Raw genomic sequence first — 23,353 nt, 5'->3', positions numbered from 1 at the left:
TTGAATGACAACAGAAGGGGTTCGGGTAAAACCAGAGGCTGCAAACCACCGAAATCTGCTATGCTAATCTATACAAAATAGTTTTTGCTGGTAGTAATTTACGCTTTTGATTAGATTTATATTCAAATTGAAATAAAGTAAAAAGCCTATCTCACGAGAGCATTGCTGCTGCACGTGTATCCGCTGTCTGGTTAGCTATTCCTCTCCACGTGTGTGTCGTGAACAACATTAGCGTGAGCAACAACAGTGTCATCTGCGGTTCGCTTTCAAAATATCAGTCCCTCATTGAACACGATGCAAACTGATAAACATTTTGAAAACATGCCACAATTGGACTACATAATGCTATGCAAGGTTGAAATGTTATATAAATTCTCAAAACACATTTAATTGGTTAATTTGAATGAGGTGAAATTGCTGTATTCAATGCATTTGAATTCAGAATTGCTTTGGGGGCATACATATAATATATGCACTGTGCACCCTAAGGTATGTAATGTGCACCCATGAAATGGGGTATCAGCCAACTCAGTGACACCCACAGAACACAACTATGTAGAGTTTACACACATATTAGCATCCTACCTCTTATTACAGGACTTTGACTGTGGGAAATCACCATCCCATTCAGTCTATTGTGTATTGGGCATGCATATCACACTGTACAGCCTGACCTATGAATTGTGTACCCATGAAATGGGGTATCTGCCGACTCAGTGATACCCACAAAACAAGGTTGAAATGTTATATAAATTGAACAAAATGCAATTATTAGGTCATTTTGACAAAAACAAGTAAAAATCTGTTGAAATCGGACTGTGGATGTATTTGAATTCAGAATTGTATTGGGAGCACCATCCCACTTCAATACACACAATAGAGTGACTGGAAATGTGATTTTCCCACAGTCAAAGCTCTGCAATAAAAGATAAGACGCTAATATTTGTGTAAACTCATAGTTATGGCCGTAACGGGAGTAAACTAAGAGTTTCGCTGAGCAAATCCATATTTTGTCAGTAACAAATGTATTTTGATAACACTTTCAGAGCTGTCTAAGGGAGTGAACGTTGTTTATAATAAGAATTACATGGAAAATGGCTGTCTCTCCCTTCGGAAAAATARATTTTACCAAAACCCTCCCTGACCCTCCCCTATACCCCAAATATTAATTAAAAACGAAGTGGATAGCAGAGAACATGTCTACCGTTTACCCTCACTTCCTGGACAGACCAGAGCCCTAGTTAGATATGCAGTTTTAAAAACGGCTGTTAAGGATCCTCCACTTTTTTTCAATTTTCGCCTGAAATGACATACCCAAATCTAACTGCCTGTAGCTCAGGACCTGAAGCAAGGATATATTCTTGATACCATTTGAAAGGAAACACTTTGAAGTTTGTGGAAATGTGAAATTAATGTAGGAGAATAACACATTAGATCTGGTAAAAGATAATACAAAGAAAAAAAATCATGCCTTTATTTTTTTTGTTTGTACCATCATATTTGAAATGCAAGAGAAAGGCCATCATGTATTATTCCAGCCCATTCGCAATTTAGATTTTGGCCACTAGATGGCAGCAGGGTATTTGCAAAGTTTTAGTCTGATCCAATGAACCATTGCATTTCTGTTCAAAATGTTGTATCAAGACTGCCCAAATGTGCATAATTGTTTTATGAATACATTTTCAAGTTCATAATTGTGCGCTCTCCTCAAACAATAGCATGATATTCATTCACTGTAATAGCTACTGTAAATTTGACAGTGCAGTTAGATTAACAATAATTTAAGCTTTCTGCCAATATCAGATATGTCTATGTCCTGGGAAATGTTCTTGTTACTTACAACCTCATGCTAATTGCATTAGCCTACATTAGCTCAACCGTCCTGRGGGGATCCCACCAATCCTGTAGAGGTTAAATTAATTATTACTTTCAGCACCATGAGCTGTCCATTTCCAATTGATTGTGCGGCGGCTGCTGCTTCAAATTTCAGCACCACAATGCAAGTTACTCAAATCTGTCTTATTGTGAGGTCAATAACTCTGAAATACAATGAGCAAGAAACAAAGTTTTTAATAAAATAAATTATAGTCATATCATGCTATCAACCTCCGGTCCTCCTGATCTTCGCTCTCTCCTTCTCAAACTGAACAGAACATAGGCTTATTTTCAGAAGAAGCCTTTGACTCTCCACCTGAACTGCCACCGTAGGCCTACACAACACAGCTATTGTCTAGGCAGCACACAAAAAAAGCTTTTGATCAGCAAGAGCTGAGCAGGCCGGGGCTCAGGGTTGGAATATTCATTTCAGTGTGTAATGCAGCCTAGTTTTATCTACACCATCAATACATAGCCTAATAAGAAACTCATTCCAAAACACTGAGAAATAGGAAAATGTCATCCATTACAAATTACATGACCATCCCCTGGACTAGATTAAAAAATATATATATATACTAAACCCTCCCCTTGACTGAAATTGAAAAAGCATGACCCTTCCCATTTTCCTCCAAGTACCAATTATGTACATTTCGATCCATCTCTAATGTGATTTTGAATCGGAGCTRCCTGGTTCTTGGCTAGGAGACAGGTCATACTCGGTCGACATCTCAGATACTGATTCAGCTGTACTGGCTAATTTAGCCATTTAAAGTTTAAAACAAGCTTCCTTATAATTATTTTTATTTAAACAGTGCATGGATGTTAACTTCTATCTCATCTGAGGTTAAGATAAAATACTGAGAAGGTTTAAATACAAGGCATTGTATTAGCTAGTATGAATATTTTAAATACAGAGGATGAATTTACAGTACTTTCTGGTCTTTTACAGCATCTGGCTGTATTTTTCATGTTTTGAAGATTTTAAATTCACCCAGGCTCAAATGTTATGGTCCCAAAGAACGTCTGGAAGGCCGCCATGCAATCAGGCAAACAGTTTAACTGCGATTGCAAGAGTGCTGCGGTTGGGTGCTTTTGATGTTGACTCATTGTTGCTTTTCAACAATGTAAAAGGTATGTACAGATATTGCAGAGACCTTTGAATTACAATTACTAGAAGGGACCTAGGCCCTTAAACATGGCTATAAAAGGGGCACAGGTGAGGGGGGAGATTTCTCAGGCTCAATATAATTTTGTCTCCAAGTTTGAAGAAAATCATGGAGCTATTTTTGGGGGGTCTTCATCTCAGAATGCACATACAAGGATAACAGGCGTTGTGAAAAGAGAATACTTGCTGTTCACCCAAACCAACACTGTTTCGAATGGGAATGTCTGTTTTACTCATTGTAATTATACTGAACAAAAATATAAACACAACATGTAAAGTGTTGGTCCCATGTTTCATGAGCTGAAATAAAAGATCCAAGAAATGTTCCATATGAAAATATATGTTTCTCTCATTTTGTTCATGAATTTGTTTACATCCCTGTTAGTGAGCATTTCTCCTTTGCCAAGATAATCCATCCACCTAACATGTGTGGCATATCAATAAACGGATTAAACAGCATGATCATTACACAGGTGCACCTTGTGCTGGGGGCAATAAAAGGCAACTCTAAAATGTGCAGTTTTGTCACACAACACAATGCCACAGATGTCTCAAGTTTTTAGGGAACGTGTAATTGGCATGCTGACTGCAGGAATGTCCACCAGAGCTGTTGCCAGATAATTGAATATTGATTTCTCTACCATAAGCTGCCTCCAACGTTGTTTTAGACAATTTGGCAGAACCTCCAACAGGCCTCACAACCGTAGACCATGTGTATGGCGTTGTGTGGGTGAGCGGTTTGCTGATGTCAATGTTGTGAATAGAGTGCCCCATGGTGGTGGTGGGGTTATGGTATGAGCAGGCATAAGCTATGGACAACAAACACAATTACATTTTTATCAATGGCAATTTGAATGCACAGAGATATCCTGACGGGATTCTGAGGCCCATTGTCATGCCATTCATCACCATCACCTCATGTTTCAGCATGATAATGCACAGCTCCATGTCCCAAGGATCTATCTGTACACAATTCCTGGAAGCTGAAAATGTCCCAGTTCTTCCATGGCCTGAATACTCAGCAGACATGTCACCCATTGTGCATGTTTGGGATGCTCTGGATCTACGTGTACAACAGCATGTTCAAGTTCTCTCCAATATCCAGCAACTTCGCACAGGAATTGAAATGGAGTGGGACAACATTCCACAGGCCACAATCAACAGCCTGATCAAATCTATGCAAAGGAAATGTGTCACGCTGCATGAGGTCACACCAGACTGGTTTCTGATCCCCCAACCCTGCCTTTTAAAAAAAAAGGTATCTGTGACCTAGTCGTGAAATCCATAGATTAGGGCACAATTCATTTATTTCAATTGACTGATTTTCTTATATGAACTGTAACTCAGTAAAATATTTGAAATTGTTGCATGTTGTATTTATATTTTTGTTCAGTATAGTAAACTTGAAGAAAAAAAGGGATGCATGATGTTAAATGCGAACCTGGTATTCCAACTGTTTTTAGGCTACTAAAACCCAGAATTTACCGCTGCGCAACGGAGTTTTGATAAAACAGTGGAGATCGAAAATGTCAATCTGATAATCACACGCTGCTATTTATCGTTGACCAGCAGATGTCCCTAATGTTCATTGTGAACAGATAATGAAGCTCCGATGAATGAACCGTTTTTAGGCGCCGAAAACTTCAGAAAGCCTTGTCAGAGATATGTCTATTTATTTTCCCTTTTGTAATGTAACTATTTGCACATCGTCACAACACTGTACATAGCCATAATATGACATTTGAAATGTCTATATTCCTTTTAAACTTTTGTGACTAATGTTTTTACTGTTAATTTTGTATTGTTTATTTCACTTTTGTTGATCTATTTCACTTGTTTTGGCAATGTAAACACATGTTTCCCATGCCAATAAAGCCATTAGAATTTAATTGAAAATGATATTAGAGAAAGGAAAAGATAGGAATGCCATTGGTCAATGCATGAGGGAACGTGTAACGCCCCACCCAGCAGACTGTTGACCAATCGCGTTCACGTTGTCATGCTACGTCACCCAATGTTGGGTTTCTGAGCTAGCGCCATTCACTCCCATTTCCCCATCTCCTCAAAGGGATCGACTCACTTCAAAGGGCTTTAATGGCATTGGAAACATGTTTACGTTGCCAAAGAAAGTGTAACAGGTTAGGTATATCTGGCCTCGTTTAGGTGTCAATGAAGGAAACCTCTCGGACTGATCTTCTTCGTTGGGGTTTAACGGCGGTTGGCATCCAATATTATATTGCATTACCGCCACCGCGCGGGCTGATCGATGTTGAATCAATTACGTCACACTGCAAACGTGTCGACGTTTCTCTCCGTTTTTCGCTTTACGTGTACATAGGGTTTCGTCCATTGAGAATGCGGAGACACAAAACACTTCCGATTGCTGTCTCTTTTCTAGGGTTTCCACTATATAGAACAGCCACAAAGTCAAAATTGACCATATCGTTAAAAAAAAAAATGAAAACAAAAAATATATTTTGGGTTTTAATTTAAGTTTACGCATAAGGTTAACCATACTGCTAAGATGAAAATCATATTTTAAGGAAATTAAATTAATGGGTTTTGACTTTGTGGCTGTGGTAACTAGTGACGACCCTTTTCTAGTTTCGTTAGCTGTTGAGCAGTGTGAACAAATTCCGAACGAATCCATTTTTGTAGATAGCTGCCCAAAAAGAGACCGAAATCAAGGTAATATGAACATATAGCTCGTTAAATACATCCTTGTTGGTTATATATTCGACCTTGCGAAAATGGTTAGTTGTATTTTAATAAACAACAACGTTATTTGACATAGCTAGCTAGTTGGCTAGGTAAGTTAGCATGCTGACAAGCAGAATGAATGGGGCTCAGGACCATTCCGTACTAGCTAGCTAGCTTCTCCACATGTGTTTTAGCCTGTTTGCTAGTTAACTGGCAGCTAACTATGCAGTTGGTTAGCTGCTCCAACTGGCACGTCTGTCTTTTCAAATTAGGTTGTCGTTTGTGTCAACTTGAGTAGCTAGCTAGCTAGCTAGGTGTTGAGCCAGCGACATGAAACCGGGAAGCTATCCAAGATAAATGACTATTAGCTAGGTAGTTATGTGACAAGTCATCGCAGGGTATAGATTGCGGTCTGTATTCTTTGCCAGCAGTATTCCAGACGCAACTATACAGGTTGGGGTCTAATTCAAGACAATGTGTGGCATTGCGAACCCAGCCTTGAATGTTATGCGAACCCAGCCTTGCTAATGTAGTAAGCCATTGTAATAAGTACAAAAACTAGTGACAGGTCGATGTCAGAGTAAAAGGGAACAATATGCACACTGTTTCCGAAATTGACCCCTGGGCTGTGAGAGTTAAGCCTGGTAGAATTGTCTGCCATGTAAAAATATGTTAATATTAAGCATGTCCCATAATTTAGTTGTTTGTTTCAAGAGCTGTGAATTGTTTAATTTCTGTTGCTAAATGTTTTGTTGCTGTTGCAGATGCCTCCAAAGAAGGGAGAAGGACCAAAACAACCCCCACTGATTGGACGTTTCGGGACTTCTTTGAAGATTGGGATTGTGGGATTGCCGAATGTTGGGTATGGACATGACTACAATTCAGTAGTCGCCCATAGTTGTAAAGTAGCATGATTCACACTATAGGGCCAACTAGGGTTGCATATTTTGGGGAATATTCAGAGGAGGAAACTTTGTGGGAATATATGGGAATTAATGGAAATATATGCAAATTTAATATTAATACCATTTAAATGTAGATGTTTTTTGCATTGGATATATTTACCATATCATATGGAGACAGAAACATAAATATTTTACCTTCTCATAAGTAGACATCGTCACTCAATGCCTAGGTTTACCTCCACTGTACTCACATCCTACCATACCTTTGTCTGTACATTATGCCTTGAATCTATTCTTCCACGCCAAGAAATCTGCTCCTTTAACTCTCTGTTCCGAACGCATTAGACCACCAGTTCTTATAGCCTTTAGCCGTACCCTTATCCTACTCCTTCTCTGTTCCTCTGGTGATGTAGAGGTTAATCCAGGCCCTGCAGCTCCCAGCACCAATCCCATTCCCCAGGCGCTCTCATTTGTTGACTTGTGTAGCCGTAAAAGCCTTGGTTTCATGCATGTTAACATCAGAAGCCTCCTCCCTAAATATGTTTTATTCACTGCTTTAGCACACTCCGCCAACCCTGATGTGCTAGCCGTGTCTGAATCCTGGCTTAGGAAGACTACCAAAAATCCTGAAATTTCCATCCCCGGCTACAACATTTTCCGACAAGATAGAACTGCCAAAAGGGGCGGAGTTGCAATCTACTGCAGAGATAGCCTGCAGAGTTCTGTCATACTATCCAGGTCTGTGCCCAAACAATTCGAGCTTCTACTTTTAAAAATCCACCTTTCCAGAAATAAGTCTCTCACCATTGTCGCTTGTTATAGACCCCCCTCAGCCCCCAGCTGTGCCCTGGACACCAAATGTGAATTGATTGCCTCCCATCTATCTTCAGAGTTCGTACTGTTAGGTGACCTAAACTGGGATATGCTAAACATCCCGGCCATCCTACAATCTAAGTTAGATGCCCTCAATCTCACACAAATTATCAAGGAACCTACCAGGTACGAACCTACCGGGTACAACCCTAAATCCGTAACCATGGGCACCCTAATAGATATCATCCTGACCAACTTGCCCTCTAAATATACCTCTGCTGAGGGCAAGTTGATCAGGATGATATCTAAGAGGGTGTCCATGGTTACGGATTTAGGTTTGTATCTGGTAGGTTCCTTGATAATTTGTGTGAGATTGAGGGCATCTAGCTTAGATTGTTGGACGGCCGTGGTGTTAAGCATGTCCCAGTTTAGGTCACCTAACTGTACGAACTCTGAAGATAGATGGGGGGCGATCAATTCACATATGGTATCCAGGGCACAGCTGGGGGCTGGAGGGGGTCTACTTGCACATCATCATCTGCACATCTATCACTCCAGTGTTAATGCTAAATTGTAATTATGTCGCCTCTATGGCCTATTTATTGCCCTAATCTTCTACATTTGCACACACTGTACATAGATTTTTCTATTGTGTTATTGACTGTATGTTTGTTTGTTTGGTTTTTGTCGCACTGCTTTGCTTTATCTTGGCCAAGTCGCAGTTGTAAATGAGAACTTGTTCTCAACTGGCCTACATGGTTAAATAAAGGWAATAAAAAAAATACTTAATTGCAAATGATTAAATCCTTCCAATAGAAATAAAAACAAAAAACAATTTAGTTACGAATTGAACTTTAATTAAATGAGTTGACTCTTCACATGGGGCGATTTCGCTAAACAACAAAAGGAAGGGAATATTGAATGATCCCCAATGGTCCATCGCATCTCCCAAAAACATTTTCAACATACATCTGTAAAATTATAGTCTAGAAACTAAAGCTTTGGTTGTCTTCCTCTCAGGCTTCCATGTCTTCTCCCTGGACCTCCTCAATGTCCACCTCTTGAACATTACTCTGAGGCCTCATCTTCACTGTCACTTTCCAACCTTGTTGAGGATGGCTCGTTGTCAGGCTCAAAAAGCCTCAAATTTGCCTGGATGGCCACCAATTTTTCAACCCTTGTATCGGTCAGCCTGTTGCGTGTTTTAATGTGTGTGTTCCCAAACAAGGACCAGTTGCACTCTGAGGCGGCTGATGTTGGTGGGATTGAGGATGATGATGATGGAGGCAACAGGGGAAAGAGCCTCATATCCACAAAGTCCCTTCCACCAGGTGGCTAATGAGATATGTTGGCACGACTGACATATTGCATCTTCATCCCAAAGCCCTTGCTTGGAAGTGTACTTCACCAGACTGCCAAGAACCTTGCTCTCATCCAGACCAAGGTGGCAAGGCACGGTAGTGATGACACCATTGGCCTTGTTTATCTCTGCACCAGACAGGATGCTCTTGCCAGCATACTTGGCAGAAGTCTTCACACTTTTTGATGTGTCAGAACTGCAGTTTCCTCTGCTTGGAGCAACAGTGAAGTGGGCAGGGCAGTACAGATTTTTTCTCTTACATCTGCATGCAGTCTGAACATTAGACAGGATGGCATTGTCTCCCTCAATCTGTGCAATGGCTACTGCTATAGGTTTCAGGCTGCTTACCACTCTCCCAAAATACATCATCCAGGAGGATCCTCTTGATGTGGCTGTCCATATCGGCAGACTGTGATATTGACATTTCTTGGAGAGACTCCTTCCCCTCCAGGAGACTGTCAAACATGATGACGACACCACCTCAACGGGTGTTGCTGGGCAGCTTCAATGTGGTGCTCTTATTCTTCTCACTTTGCTTGGTGAGGTAGATTGCTGCTATAACTTGATGACCCTTCACATACCTAACCATTTCCTTTGCTCTCTTGTAGAGTGTATCCATTGTTTTCAGTGCCATGATGTTCTTGAGGAGCAGATTCAATGTATGAGCAGCACAGCCAAAAGGTGTGATGTGAGGGTAGGACTCCTCCACTTTAGACCAAGCAGCCTTCATGTTCGTAGCAGTGTCTGTCACCAGTGCAAATACCTTCTGTGGTCCAAGGTCGTTGATGACTGACTTCAGCTCATCTGCAATGTAGAGACCGGTGTGTTTGTTGTCCCTTGTGTCTGTACTCTTGTATAATACTGGTTGAGGGGTGGAGATGAGGTTGTTAATTATTCCTCGCCCACGAACATTCAACCACCCATCAGAGATGATTGCAATACAGTCTGCTTTCTCTATGATTTGCTTGACCTTCACTTGAACTCTGTTGAAATCTGCACCTAGCATATGAGTAGATAAAGCATGTCTGGTTGGAGGGGTGCATGCTGGGTGAAGAACATTCAGAAATCTCTTCAAATYCACATGGCATGTGAGCATCAGAGCTGAACCAGTTGCATACACAGCTTGATCAAGACATTCATCAGCATTTCTCTGACTACGTTCCTCCATTGAGTCAAAAACACTTCTGATTCCAGGAGGACCATGAGCTGTTGCTATCAATAAGGTGTCTGATTCATCATTTTCACCTCGAATAGAAGTAGAGGGACTTTTGTCAGAGGTTGCTTGTTGTGAGCGCTGAGGGAACTTTTTGCACTTGGCATCTTTGTTGCATTCTTCACATATGATTTAGCACAGTATTTGCAAATGTACACCGATTTTCCTTATACATTAGATGCAGTGAAATGTCTCCACACATCAGATTTTCCTGTAAAGATTAGGGGAAAAAATGTTTAAAAAACAAATACAGTTCCATGTACAGATAAATAGTTAAGCAGTTAGATTAAGCAACTCCATTGTAAGATAAATGTTTTAAAATTAAACGTGTATGGAAACCGGTGAATTAACACTCCTTAGTTAGCAGGCTCAAGCAAGCTAAAACCCACATGGTAGCAAAAACTAACTAGCAGAAATTGTTAGAAATTATTTAAATACACTTTGCTGTAGGCTACTATTTACTAGTTAACAAAAAATCATGTATGTCATATAAAATATTCTCACCCCATCCAGTATTGTAATCAAAACTTACCAGGAAGCATGTAGTCCTTGGCTCAGACAGTGTAGTAGTATGGGCTCAATAGCATCTCATTAGTGTGCAAGATCTTGACATCAGCTGTACATGTGATGGAAGAATGCACTGTGCATGCAGAGGGTTGAAATTCCATTGAATTGGGGATAGTTTAACCAAAATAAGCCACAAAACCTATAATTGCCTTGTGTATCCCACAAAAAAAAGGTTCAATGTTGTAAGCTAACTTTTTTTGATGAATGTAAGCAAAATTCCCCAAATTCTCGGGCTTAACTTCCCATGGAAGATTTCCGTAAATTTACCGGAAAGTTTCTGACCCTTTGCAACCCTAGGGCCAACCCAACCTGTACTGTGCTGGCTGCATGTCAGTACAGTGCGAGACAACAGAATCTGCTTTGGTTGTTCAGAAGACCTTACCATGCAGATGTCTTGGGCTGTAGAATAGTGACAAACTTTGTCTTACCATTTTTGTCTACAGGAAGTCAACATTCTTCAATGTGCTGACCAAGAGCCAGGCCGCAGCAGAGAATTTTCCCTTCTGCACTATCGACCCCAACGAGAGCAGAGTACCCATCCCTGACGAACGCTATGACTACCTCTGCACCTTCCACAAGCCCCTCAGGTAGGGTTGAGTTTGTGAGCAGAGTGCACATTCATGTAGAATGTTACAACTACTTCTGCACCTTCCACCAGCKTTGGAAATGTATGTATGAGTAAACGCTCTGTACATCAAGTTTGTCTGTGTGTGTAACTTCTCCATCTCTTTCTCATTGGACAGTAAAGTCCCAGCGTTTCTGAATGTGGTGGACATAGCTGGGCTGGTGAAAGGCGCTCACGCTGGACAAGGACTGGGCAACGCCTTCCTGTCTCACATTAGTGCCTGCGACGGCATCTTCCACATGACACGTGAGTTTAACACACTCGCAGAAACGCACACACATACACTGTAATCCTGGTGTACATTTGTAATGCCAAATCCTCATTAAAACAGCAAGCATGTGGAGCTTCCATTCTCAATGGGGCCCTCACAGCTACTCGATGCTAACACAGTTTAGATGTGCATGAACAATATACTCAATTCCTATTTTAGCAGCTTTGTGACGTCTAGCACCATTACGTAACGTGGACATAATTGTGTGTTTCTGTGTGTGTAGGTGCGTTTGAGGATGAGGACATCATCCATGTGGAGGGTAATGTGGACCCAGTGAGGGACATTGAGATAATCCATGAGGAGCTACGGCTGAAGGATGAGGAGTCTCTTGGACCAATCATAGATAAGTTGGAGAAGACCGCTGTCAGAGGAGGAGACAAGAAACTCAAACCTGAATACGTGAGTAGAGTGTGTGTGTGGGGTGGTTGATGAGTGCCCTATTGGGTCTGAGACTGAGGTCCGAAGCTGTGTGTGCGTGCTTGATTRAAGCGCTTGAAACACTTTTCCATGRCCTCTCATAGATTGTTTGAGACCCACAGGCGTGCCTAGGGYGAACGGGCCACGGATAAAATCAGAATTCAGCATTTGTTTACTCATGTTCTCTCCTTTCATTCCCTTCTTCCCTCATCCCTCACTCAGGACATCATGTTGAAGGTAAAGAACTGGATTTCGGAGGAGAAGAAACATGTTCGCTTCTACAATGACTGGAATGAGAAAGAGGTACGACTATGTGTGTGTGCTCACAAAAGAGAGGGAGCAGAGTACCATTAGTTGCTGGGGCCTGTATACCAGCACACACACATAACCCAGTGTGTTGTGTGTGTATGCAGATCGATGTGCTGAACAAATACCTGTTCCTCACGTCCAAGCCCATGATCTACCTGGTCAACCTCTCAGAGAAGGACTACATCAGGAAAAAGAACAAGTGGTCAGTGGGTTCTCTTTCATAATTCCTTATTTCCTGTCTTTCTGAATCTTACATTATTTGGGTTGTGATGCCTGGCAACCATTATCTGAGGAGCTGAAATGCTACTTGTTGAGGGTCTGAACTTTGCTTGCAGTAGGGGTTTATTTTGTGATTGTGGCATTTTATGCAAAATAAACACCAAAAACCCTGATAATGTTTGGTTTATTAAAGAGCAACTTCAATCAAAAATCAACTTTGTTTTTCTAATATAGAGGATTTTTTCTCTATGTATATACATAGGATTGTTTTCTCTTAAATATACATTCTCTCCCAGGCTGATTAAGATAAAGGAGTGGGTCGATGCCCATGACCCAGGAGCTATGGTCATACCAGTGAGTGGAGGTCTTGAGGCCAAACTACAGGACATGACCGACGAGGAGAAGGACAAATACTGTGAGGAGGCGAAGACTCAGAGGTACACACAGGGACAGATCAAACACAATGAACACAATTATGATATTGCAAACAGTTACCTTAATAACTGTGCGTGTGTGTATTGCAGTGTACTAACTAAGATCATTAAGACGGGCTATGCAGCTCTGCAGTTGGAATATTTCTTCACAGCGGGACCAGACGAGGTTAGAGCGTGGACTGTCAGGGTAAGAGACACACAGTTTGGTTATCTCTCCCACAATGAGGTGTGGGTGTGACTATCAAAGCGTTATGTATTACTCCTCTCTGTACTACAGAAAGGCAGCAAGGCGCCCCAGGCGGCAGGGAAGATCCACACTGACTTTGAGAAAGGTTTCATCATGGCAGAGGTCATGAAGTTCCAGGACTTCAAAGAAGAGGGCACTGAGAATGCGGTCAAGGTGTGTGTGTACTTGTGTGAGGCTGAGAGAAAGATTTACTGTGTCATGGGTGTAGATGGCATGCCATAAGTACTTGTCAAAAGTATTTTGTCTGCTCTTATCCGGATAAGACCATCTGATAAAGATGGCGCTGTATTGGATGACATCTGTTTTACGAGCTCTTTGCTACTCCCAACTTTGCTACTTTGTGACTATTGGTGTTTATTTTTCCTTTATTTTCACATAGTGTATCCATTATCGTTTCTTATAAACAACAATAACCTCATATCAGCAGTTACTTATCCCAATTCCGGCTTCAACTTTGACTCATCTGCCGTGGGCTCTTTCTGTAATTCCACCCCAATTTTCCGGGTAACCAAGGGGAACATTGGCTTTACAGAGGGGGAATCCTGGTGAGATTAAGGCGAAGGGGAAACGGCCACCATTTCCCTCCATTCTGTTCGCCAATGTACAGTCACTTGATAATAAAATGAATGACATTTTGATTGCGGATTTGCTACCAACGAGTCTCTTGTAACTTCAATATTCTCTACTTTTCTGAAACATTGCTTTTGGACAAGATACCCCCCCATGGCTATTCAACTCAATGAATTCTCCATTCACTGAGTAGATAGGACAGTAGATTCATGGAAATTGTGAGGGTGGGAGGGGTGTGCCTCTATATCAACAACAAATGGTATTCTGACTCGAGCGCAAGCACGCCCCCATCCACATCGACAGGGCTGCAGTGTAGCGGGTCGAGAGCTTCAAGTTCTGGTCCACACACACGCGCAGTCATGAAGAATCCCCCCCCCCCCCCCAGGAGGTTGGAAAAGTTTGGCATGGGCCCTCAAATCCTCAAAGTTCTACAGCTGCACCATTGAGAGCATCTTAACTGGCTGCATCACTGCTAGGTATGGCAACAACACCACCCTTGATCCTATGGCTCTACAGAGGGGGGTGCGGACAGCCCAGTACATCACTGGGGCCGAGCTTCCTGCCATCCAGGACCTCTATATGAGATGGTGTGAAAGGAAGGCCCGGTAAATCGTTAGACTCCAACCACCCAAGCCATAGACTGTTCTCTCTGCTTCCGCATGGCAAGTGGTACCGGTGCATCAAGTCTGACACCTACAGGCTCCTGAACAGCTTCTATCCCCAAGCCATAAGACTGCTAAATAGCTAACAAAATGGCTACACAGACTCTGAGTTGACCCTTGTATTTTTTCCTATACACACTCACTCTCCAACACACACACAACATTTATACTGACTCTATACACACACACACACACACAATCTTAATTTATGCTGCTGCTACTCTATCATACATCTTGATGCCTAGTCACCTTACCCATATGCATATCTACCTCTGTCGCTCCAGTATCCCTGCACATTGTAAATATGGTATTGGAACTGACCCTGTATATAGCTTCTTACTTTCTTGTGTTCTTATTTTTATTTGTGTGTGTTTGTTCTACCTTGTTATTCTTTAGTACTACATTGCTATTGATCACTGCATTGTTGGGTTTAGAGTTTGCAAGAAAAGCATTTCACTGTACTTTTGCACGTGACATTAACTTGAAACTTGCTAAATTACTTTGTATAATGTCAATAAAGTTTTTCTGGTTTGATTTGTCCCGTAGGCTGCTGGGAAGTACAGGCAGCTGGGCAGGAACTACATCGTGGAGGACGGAGACATTATATTTTTCAAATTCAACACACCCAATGCACCCAAGGCAGCGAAGAAGTGATGGGACCAACGCGACCAGTACAATAACACAGGGTTCTTGTGTCCCGTCTCATTTTGTCCTCGAGGGCCGCAGTGTCTGCTGATTTTCTCCCCTCTCCCTGGTATTATGAATGTGAGGATAGAATTAGAATGATTGATTAATTCTATGTATGATAGGATGAAAATCGAGTGCACACTGCAACCATTGAGGTCAGTACCAGGTCCTGAAGTGTTTCCTGGTCAGTTTATTTGGTCAGGAGAAACTTCTGGCCCTAGTCAGGACTGATTGGAACAAGGAGGGACCATTTATTATTATTGTAAGTAAAGTAGGCATCTCTGACCGTGCCTGACCAGAAACCACCGACGTGACTTCCGTATTTGCCACACCATACAAAATCTGCCCTGGTGCTGTTTTTGGGGGGGGGGCTTTGGACCCTGATTATCGCACCTACATATATATTTCATATAATATATATTTCCTACATATATATTTCATATAATACACTATTATATGAAATATACATCTTTGCCCACCTCACACAAGACATTGCTGCAACATTGTGAATAAGAGGAAGATATAAATCAGTCTTCTGACACCCCTGACCACGATCATATTTGTGGAGGTGAATATTGCTTTCATTTGTTCTGGCCCCCGAAAGGGAAACATCAACTAGCTAGCTAGCTACTTAGCTAAACAATGGAAGGTGCACAATCCATGGCTACAAAGCTAGATGGCTAACCAGCTACCTACTCTGTAAGTTAGCTTGACGTGCTAGAAATMAATAGAAACAAGTTACTAAAATAAATGTTTAATCTTCTGAATCAATGTGTTGTTCTAGTTTGCATTTTTGGGAGGGAGATCACAATCTCTGAGACTGTCAGTGAATCAGGTTGTCTCCATGGTAACCAGACACTCTTTCTGCCATACAGTACATGCCTTCAAACTACCATAAAACCCCTTTAAGTATGCCCTTACCTAAGGAAAACGTTTGAGGGACTCTATGCAACACTCAAATTCCCTTAGGTAAGGGGAAATTATAAGATGTTTTGTGCAACTGGGCTCGGGCCTGACACAAGCATTTTCATGGAAACGCATGTACTGCAACCACAATATGGGTCAACAATACACTCAATAAAACAAGACAACAGATTCAGTTTGTGTTCAAATGTGTTTTAATTGATGGGTGTTCAGGTGCATGTGCTGGCGGGGTGTGTGTTGTATTTTGAAGTGGATGGGGATGCTTGTAACAGGCTGGGGGAACAGGTTGATACTGCAAAATAGATTGCATGCACAGTGACAGGTTCTGTGCATACCAGTTTGCGTCTTGGTTCATGCCAAAAATATTCCTTGTTGCAATGACTATTTCCCAGCACATACTCTTGAACATTTTCAGCATAACTGAAGCAGTTCCTTACAAAAAGCAGAGGCAATGAGCAACATCTGGCAGACAGCCGCACATAACAATCTAGCCAAGATGTTCACGATCACTGCACTTAAAGATAACGGAGCTTAGTTGCAATGTTAGCCAGCTAACCTAACAAGGTGAATATGCGGATACATTAATACGAAAAATATTGTAACTTAAACGGTGTTGCAATTACATTTTGGCCATTTTCCCAACACTTCCGGCTCTTTAATTTCAACCATAGATTCCCAGATATGAGGTTCTTTAAAAACAAACAGGAAACCGATAACCCATAAAATTCACGGACATATCGCTTGGCCATAGAAGTCTCACAAAACCCCAGAGCTAACCAATCAATTTTGAGAAGAACGGCGGGACTTCCTGTTACGTTCTTGTTAGCGCCCCCCCCTTTTTGTGTTTCCCTCACTGTCAATCAAAATAGAAAAAAATCGACCCGAATTCACCGATCAACACAAGCCCGCCTTTGATAAAAGATAATCATGTTCGGAGTTTAGTTGATCAGATAATCTTTCGATTATTACCATTCACGATATGACTGGTACATAACATTTAACCCATCGAAGCATACAACCAACCGGTGAGTTTGTACGTTACAACCGATAGCAAAGCAGGCTAGCTACGGCTTTTAATCTTTTGCAGGAGACCTATGCTAGGTAGTTAGCTAGTTAACAAAAGTAAACATTCAATCTGTGTCGAAATCCGCCTTGAAACATTGTCGCAAAGTTAGGGTTTGCCGTTTATTCTTCATCGACTGAAGTTTGTTGTCTCTTTGCAGCATTTTAGGAGCGGCAAGCTGTGAGAAATGTAGTGTTTTGCTAAATTTTCCTATATCTCCATGCTAGCGCCAGAGCAACGTTTGAAACAAGAGGAAATGGCTACCGCGGACGTGGAAGGCAGTCAAAGCGAATTCCTACAACACGGCGGAGCCTCGGAAAACCAGGTACCCCAACATTTTCTATCTCGTATTTCGACTCCTCCGAGCTACTACTGTGTGGTGTTTTTAGCTAGCTAGAAGTTCACACGTTTTAAACGTTGCAGGGGTGTAAAGCTAGTATACTTCCGCCGCTGTGTTCCCCGCTATAACGGCCACCCACTTTACCCCTCTAGAACCCGCCCATAGTGGGTAGGACACAGCCCGTCACTTGGTCAGGTCGCCGATATTTAGCTCGTCTACCTGGGGCTAAAGGGGTACAGTGGGGAAAGGAGGGGTGAGTGGGGAAACCGAACAGAGAACGTGGGAATCTGTGCACCGGACTACAAAATATCTCCCCACGCTCATGRTGTAGCGATTACGTATTTTGTCTAGCCACTCTAGGTCTATTCGTTGGATGATAGAAGGCTCTTAGATGTTTTTTGTCTAGTTGTGGTGACTACCTCTCGAGAACCCTTCTCCCTATGTAGACCGTTTGGCTCCATGTGAATTACAAATCCGTTGCTGTGTTTTAACATTTAGAAACGCCAATAATTGCTTTCAAATTGTTTTTCAAAACATATGCTAATATCCGCCTTATCTTTCATATCAGCGGGAAATTGTCTTTCAAATAAAAAATATACTAACTAGCAGTTTTGCACAGCTCAACAAGCTGTGTGTCTCCAGTTGATGAACTACACTTCATCTCCAGTCTTGCATACACACGTGTTCGTGGCCGCCTATGTCTCTTCTGTCTTTGTAAACAAGCGATGTAACATGGAGATAAGGCCGTGTGGGAACACAAATCCTATAACAGGTGTGTAGTAATTTAACCATTTGTTTAAAAAAAAAATACTAAAGTATTCCTGATATGAAAAAACATACCGCAAGCGATGCGTGTTAATGTTTAGACTATCGTCGGGGCTCTTAACAAAACTCTACTCGTCAATAGGCGCTGAATTGGGTAGGTGCGTTACATGCTTGAGGAAGTTTGGATCCTTTCTTATCAAACCACTTAGCTAAACCATAGACTGTATAGCGGATTCAGAAATATTTAGGTTCATGGTTGATTTCTAATTTTTCCCTTATTAAGTGAAATGTCTTGATACTACTGTATTATTACTAGTCCAATGTTGCAGATACCTATAATATTGGATATCTATTTTAACAAGATCCACAATAATTGTCTTGTCTGCTGACACTATATTGTGATATCAAATCATACTGCATTTAATTTTGCCCTATTCACAGCGTGGAGCCTGCACCCTGGTATCTGTCTCTACATCTAGCTCTCGTCTCAGATAGTACAGAATTGTCATTTCCAAATCAATATTTTTGCTTCATATTCTTTGTGAACTACAATGTAACAGCGTAAGACTTATGACCAATGCCGTCTGTAACTAGATCAACTTTTTGCATTCCGCAACAGTGAATCGGAGTAATAATTTATGAATGTGTGTCTTKTCTCTGTCAGACCACAGACATGACCGCCATCCAACTAACAGGTTCAGACCGTTGGGAGTTGTTAACCCCGGTCTCTACCGGGAAGGATGCGCAGCAGGGAGTCGTCCACATTCCTAACTCTGGCATGATGACCTCTAACGGCCAGTATGTTCTCCCTATCGGGAACATGGACAGTCAGCCCATCTACGTCACAGCATCTGGCAATGACGGCTCAGCCAACGGAGTGTCCAGCATACAATACCAGGTAGTGTACTGTACACACACATGCATATACACACAAAAGTATGTGGACATCCCTTKAAATTAGTGAATTCGGCTATTTCAGCCACACCTGTTGTTAAAATCGAGCACACCGCCATACAATCTCCATAGACAAACATAGTCAGTAGAATGACCCGTACTGAAGAGCTCAGTGACTTTCAACGTGGCACCGTCATGGGATGTCATCTTTCCAACAAGTCAGTTTGTCAAATTTCGGCCCTACTAGAGTTGCCCCAGTCAACTGTAAAAATGGTCTGTCCTCGGTTGCAACACTCACTACCGAGTTCCAAACGACCTTTGGAAGCAACGTCGGCACACGATCTGTTCGTCGGGAGCTTCATGAAATGGGTTTCCATGTCCGAGCAGCCGCACGCACACATGTCTAAGATCACCATGCGCAGTGCCAAGCGTCTGCTGGAGTGGTGTAAAGCTCGCCGCCATTGGACCTTGGAGCAATGGAAGCAATGGAGTGATGAATCACGCTTCACCATCTGGCAGTCCGACGGACAAATCAGGGTTTGACTGATGCCAGGAGAGCGCTACCTGCCCGAATACATAGTGCCAACTGTAAAGTTTGGAGGAGGAGGAATAATGGTCTGGGGATGTTTTTCATGGTTCAGACTAGGCCCCTTAGTTCCAGTGAAGGGAAATCAACGCTGCAGCATATGATGACATTCTAGACGATTCTGTGCTTCCAGCTTTGTGGTAAGTTTGGGGAAGGCCCTTTCCTGTTTCAGCATGACAAAGCCCCCGTGCACAAAGCGAGGTCCATACAGAAATTATTTGTCGAGATTGGTGTCGAAGAACTTGACTGGCCTGCACAGAGCCCTGACCTCAACTCCCCACGAACACCTTTGGAATGAATTGGAACGCCGACTGCGAGCCAGGGCTAATCGCCTAACATCAGTGCCGAACTCACTAATGCTCTTATGGCTGAAACTGCAGCAAAGTTACAACATCTGGTAGAAAGCCTTTCCAGAAGAGTGGAGGCTGTTGTAGCAGCAAGGGGGGAACCCACTCCATATGAATGCCCATGATTTTAGAATGAGATGTTTGACGAGCAGGTGGACACATACCTTTGGCCATGTAGTGTGTGTGTACACACGCATATCTGCAGGTACACTCACACACATGSACTTGCACACACGCACCTCTGTTAGCGGAATGTCCAGTACCAGGTCGATTATCATGTTAGCCTTTACACACAATATTCTCTACACACAAATGCTGAACTATCTCTTCCATGTCATCCCTCAGATCCACAACTCAGATGGAACTCTGGCAGGCTTCTCTGCGCAAGGATTGGACGATGGCTCGGGCCAAATCCAGCTCATCCAGGACGGTAGCCACGGCAATATCGGAATCAGCATCGCCACGACGACAACCTCTGACCTCCTAACGCAGGCTGGGCATATGCAGCAGATTCAGGGCGTGTCATTGGCTGGGGGCACGACCTATAGCGGCGCGGTTCCCATGGGGCTGTCGGGGGGTAACATAACTTTCCTCCCTATCAACAGCATAGACCTCGAATCACTAGGGCTTGCCGGCGCTCAGACGGTTCCCATAGCAACAACAACCGACGGTCAGCTGATCATGGGCTCCCAAGCACTGGAGGGGCAGGAAGGTGCAGCCAAACAGCTAGCGACCCTAGTTAGTGAAGCTAACGGTAACCCAGACCTCTATGTGCCAACAACCTCATCATCCCAGCTGCCCGAGACCATCGACGGGACGGGGGTTCTGACCCAAGCTACTGCTGTGTCTGCCGGGGTTTCAGACCCATCCTCAGAGAACTACAACTCCCACAACCACCTGCAGCAAATACAGGTCAGTCATATGACATAGAATTCCCTGGGCTTTATTCCCAGCGCCCTACACCACATAACAGTCATATTACAGTGAGCCATGATACAGGAAAAAAGTTACTAGTCTTGTTTAACTTGTCTTCAGCAGGTCATATCATATTACTATGTACGTTGCTGTAGATCCTCCTCGGGACACTGTTCTAAGAGCATGGCTGAGAAAAATACCATGACTGAATTAAGTCTGTTTCATCCAGGTGTCCATCTCTAATGCCTCGTCCCTCTCCCAGCCCATCCTACAGCTGTCAGGGGACAACCAGGGGGCCCAGGGACAGGATCTATCCCAGTCTGGGCAGACGCTCCAGAGTGTCCAACTAGTCAACCCTGGAACGTTCCTCATCCAGGCCCAGACAGTCACTGCTTCAGGACAGATACAGTGGCAGACCTTCCAGGTAGGTTATGTGGGTGTGTGTTTATCTGTTTCACTACCGTATGTAGGTGTGTGGGATCTAGCATGTGTGTAACTCTTTCTAACGCGCTCTCTCTCTCAGGTCCAAGGGGTCCAGTCTCTGCAGGGCCTCCAGCTCCCTCAGGCCCAGGGGGGCCAGCAGCTGACTCTAGCCCCAGTCCAGGGCCTCTCTATGGGTCAGGGAGGATCCATCACCCTGCCTAACCTCCAGACTGTTACAGTCAACTCTATAGGACAGCCAGGGATTCAATACACACAGGGAGAGGAGGCCGGCAGTCCTGCAGGTAGGAACATGCATATGTACACACACACACACACACACACACACACAAACTCTCCATCTTTCTATTTCTTTCTTACTTTGTCTCTCACACACACACACACACACACACACACACACAACTATCTCTCCCCACAGACATCCAGATAAAGGAGGAGCCAGACTCTGAAGAGTGGCAGCTGAGTGGTGACTCCACCCTTAACCCCAGTGACCTCAACAACCTGCGTGTCCAGATGGATGAGGAAGACATGGACATGTCCACCGGGGAGGGCAAGAGGTTGAGGAGAGTCGCCTGCACCTGTCCCAACTGTAAAGAGGCTGGAGGGAGGTGGGTTGGAAAGACACACACACAATATATTAACACAAATATATTTAAAAAGGGTGGATCCTAGCTTTTAGCTCAGTGGGTTAATGTGGTCGAACCGCATTCTATACTCAGTAGGGTCAGTTTCTACCACGACAATTGAAATTCAAATGACGGCAAGAAGTTGACTTTGTGTGACCCCAACCCTCTCTCTTGTCACCCCTTCCTCCCAGAGGGTCGAGTCTAGGTAAGAAGAAGCAGCATATCTGTCACATCGTGGGCTGTGGGAAGGTGTACGGTAAGACTTCTCACCTCAGGGCTCACCTCAGATGGCACAGCGGAGAACGGCCKTTCGTCTGCAACTGGATGTTCTGTGGCAAGCGGTTTACCAGGAGTGACGAGCTACAGAGACACAGACGGACACACACGGGTAGGAATACACACTAACACCATCTTCAGTACATAACACAACCTTTACCCTCATCACACTTATTCTTTCATCACTCTCTACCTCTTTTTCTCAATTTCTCCTCTTTCTCTGTCCAGGAGAGAAGAAGTTTGTGTGCGCACAGTGTTCAAAGAGATTCATGCGTAGCGACCATCTGGCCAAACATATAAAGACTCACCAGAACAAAAAAGGTCTGGCTTCCTCCTCATTGTCTCCGCCCCCCAGCGACACCATCATCACAGCAGACGGAACCACCCTCATCCTTCAATCAGCTGCTGGTGCCCACGACCTCCTAGGCAATCAGGAGATCCCACTGCAGCTGGTCACCGTAGCGCCCGGTGAGGTCATGGAATGAGGGCGTGGCTTATAGACTGGCCAATAAACATGGACCGTGTGGGCTTCCCCCCCCCCTTTTTTTTTTTTTATATATGAATATATATACGTAAATATATATGACAAATATATATATATATTTTAAGTAAGAGTTATCATGACTTTGTTTTTTATTTGCAGTCTTTTTATAGGCAGGCAAATAAATGAAATTCAATGTTGTCTCTATGTGCACACAAACAAAGATGCACACACACTCTCGCAAACATGAATACTCACTACGAAATGCCTTATTTTGTATCATACTGTTGTATAAAATGCTGGAGATGCATGTGTTTTTTAAGCTTTTGCAGATCATGTAATTGTGTTAGGATGCAGGGAATAGGAAAAGTGTAGTAGCCCTCTCTCTAGAGCGATTGATTGATTGACTATATTGAATCATCAATCGCTTTCTCTAGAGAGTGTGGGTGTCTGTGTATTGAGAGACTACATGTGGCTTCATTAATGCTTCACCTGAAACGACAAGCATAACACCCTTTTAAGACCTTGTGAATGCTGTCATAGCCATGATATAACACTTTTTAAATTATAAAACACAAATGACGGAGTTTAACAACCAATATCTGCATAATGTCAGGCCTTTGTAATGTAGTGGTAGAGTTGGGCTTGCACAT

General features: G+C 43.0%; 2 protein-coding genes across 6 annotated transcripts; both read left to right on the top strand.

Annotated features, from left to right (window-relative positions):
• The first annotated feature begins 5,636 nt into the window (after positions 1 to 5,636).
• On the top strand, positions 5,637 to 15,628 carry LOC111953799 (obg-like ATPase 1). 3 transcript variants are annotated; one of them, XM_023973300.2, is made up of 11 exons: positions 5,637 to 5,731; positions 6,508 to 6,605; positions 11,045 to 11,188; positions 11,345 to 11,472; positions 11,721 to 11,896; positions 12,137 to 12,217; positions 12,328 to 12,425; positions 12,739 to 12,879; positions 12,967 to 13,063; positions 13,154 to 13,276; positions 14,902 to 15,628. In XM_023973300.2, the coding sequence occupies exons 2-11, from the start codon at positions 6,508 to 6,510 to the stop codon at positions 15,007 to 15,009; spliced, it is 1,194 nt and encodes a 397-aa protein (XP_023829068.1). In that variant the 5' UTR covers positions 5,637 to 5,731; the 3' UTR covers positions 15,010 to 15,628. The 3 variants fall into 3 exon arrangements, with proteins under 3 accessions (XP_023829068.1, XP_023829066.1, XP_070291665.1); XM_023973298.2 differs by having other exon boundaries at positions 5,640 to 5,796; XM_070435564.1 differs by lacking the exons at positions 5,637 to 5,731; positions 6,508 to 6,605 and adding an exon at positions 7,139 to 7,386.
• Positions 15,629 to 16,828: 1,200 nt separating this feature from the next.
• On the top strand, positions 16,829 to 22,823 carry LOC111953798 (transcription factor Sp3). 3 transcript variants are annotated; one of them, XM_023973296.2, is made up of 9 exons: positions 16,829 to 16,991; positions 17,257 to 17,354; positions 18,799 to 19,032; positions 20,307 to 20,873; positions 21,106 to 21,300; positions 21,400 to 21,601; positions 21,736 to 21,925; positions 22,135 to 22,331; positions 22,448 to 22,823. In XM_023973296.2, the coding sequence occupies exons 2-9, from the start codon at positions 17,286 to 17,288 to the stop codon at positions 22,702 to 22,704; spliced, it is 1,911 nt and encodes a 636-aa protein (XP_023829064.1). In that variant the 5' UTR covers positions 16,829 to 16,991; positions 17,257 to 17,285; the 3' UTR covers positions 22,705 to 22,823. The 3 variants fall into 3 exon arrangements, with proteins under 3 accessions (XP_023829064.1, XP_023829065.2, XP_070291664.1); XM_023973297.2 differs by lacking the exon at positions 16,829 to 16,991 and having other exon boundaries at positions 17,250 to 17,354; positions 21,139 to 21,300; XM_070435563.1 differs by lacking the exon at positions 16,829 to 16,991 and having other exon boundaries at positions 17,250 to 17,354.
• The last annotated feature ends 530 nt before the right edge of the window (positions 22,824 to 23,353 follow it).

Source organism: Salvelinus sp. IW2-2015, linkage group LG27 (assembly GCF_002910315.2).
Source record: "Salvelinus sp. IW2-2015 linkage group LG27, ASM291031v2, whole genome shotgun sequence".
NCBI lineage: Eukaryota > Metazoa > Chordata > Actinopteri > Salmoniformes > Salmonidae > Salvelinus > Salvelinus sp. IW2-2015.
Note: the sequence above shows the minus strand (reverse complement) of the source record. Positions and strands in the feature narration are given on the sequence as shown.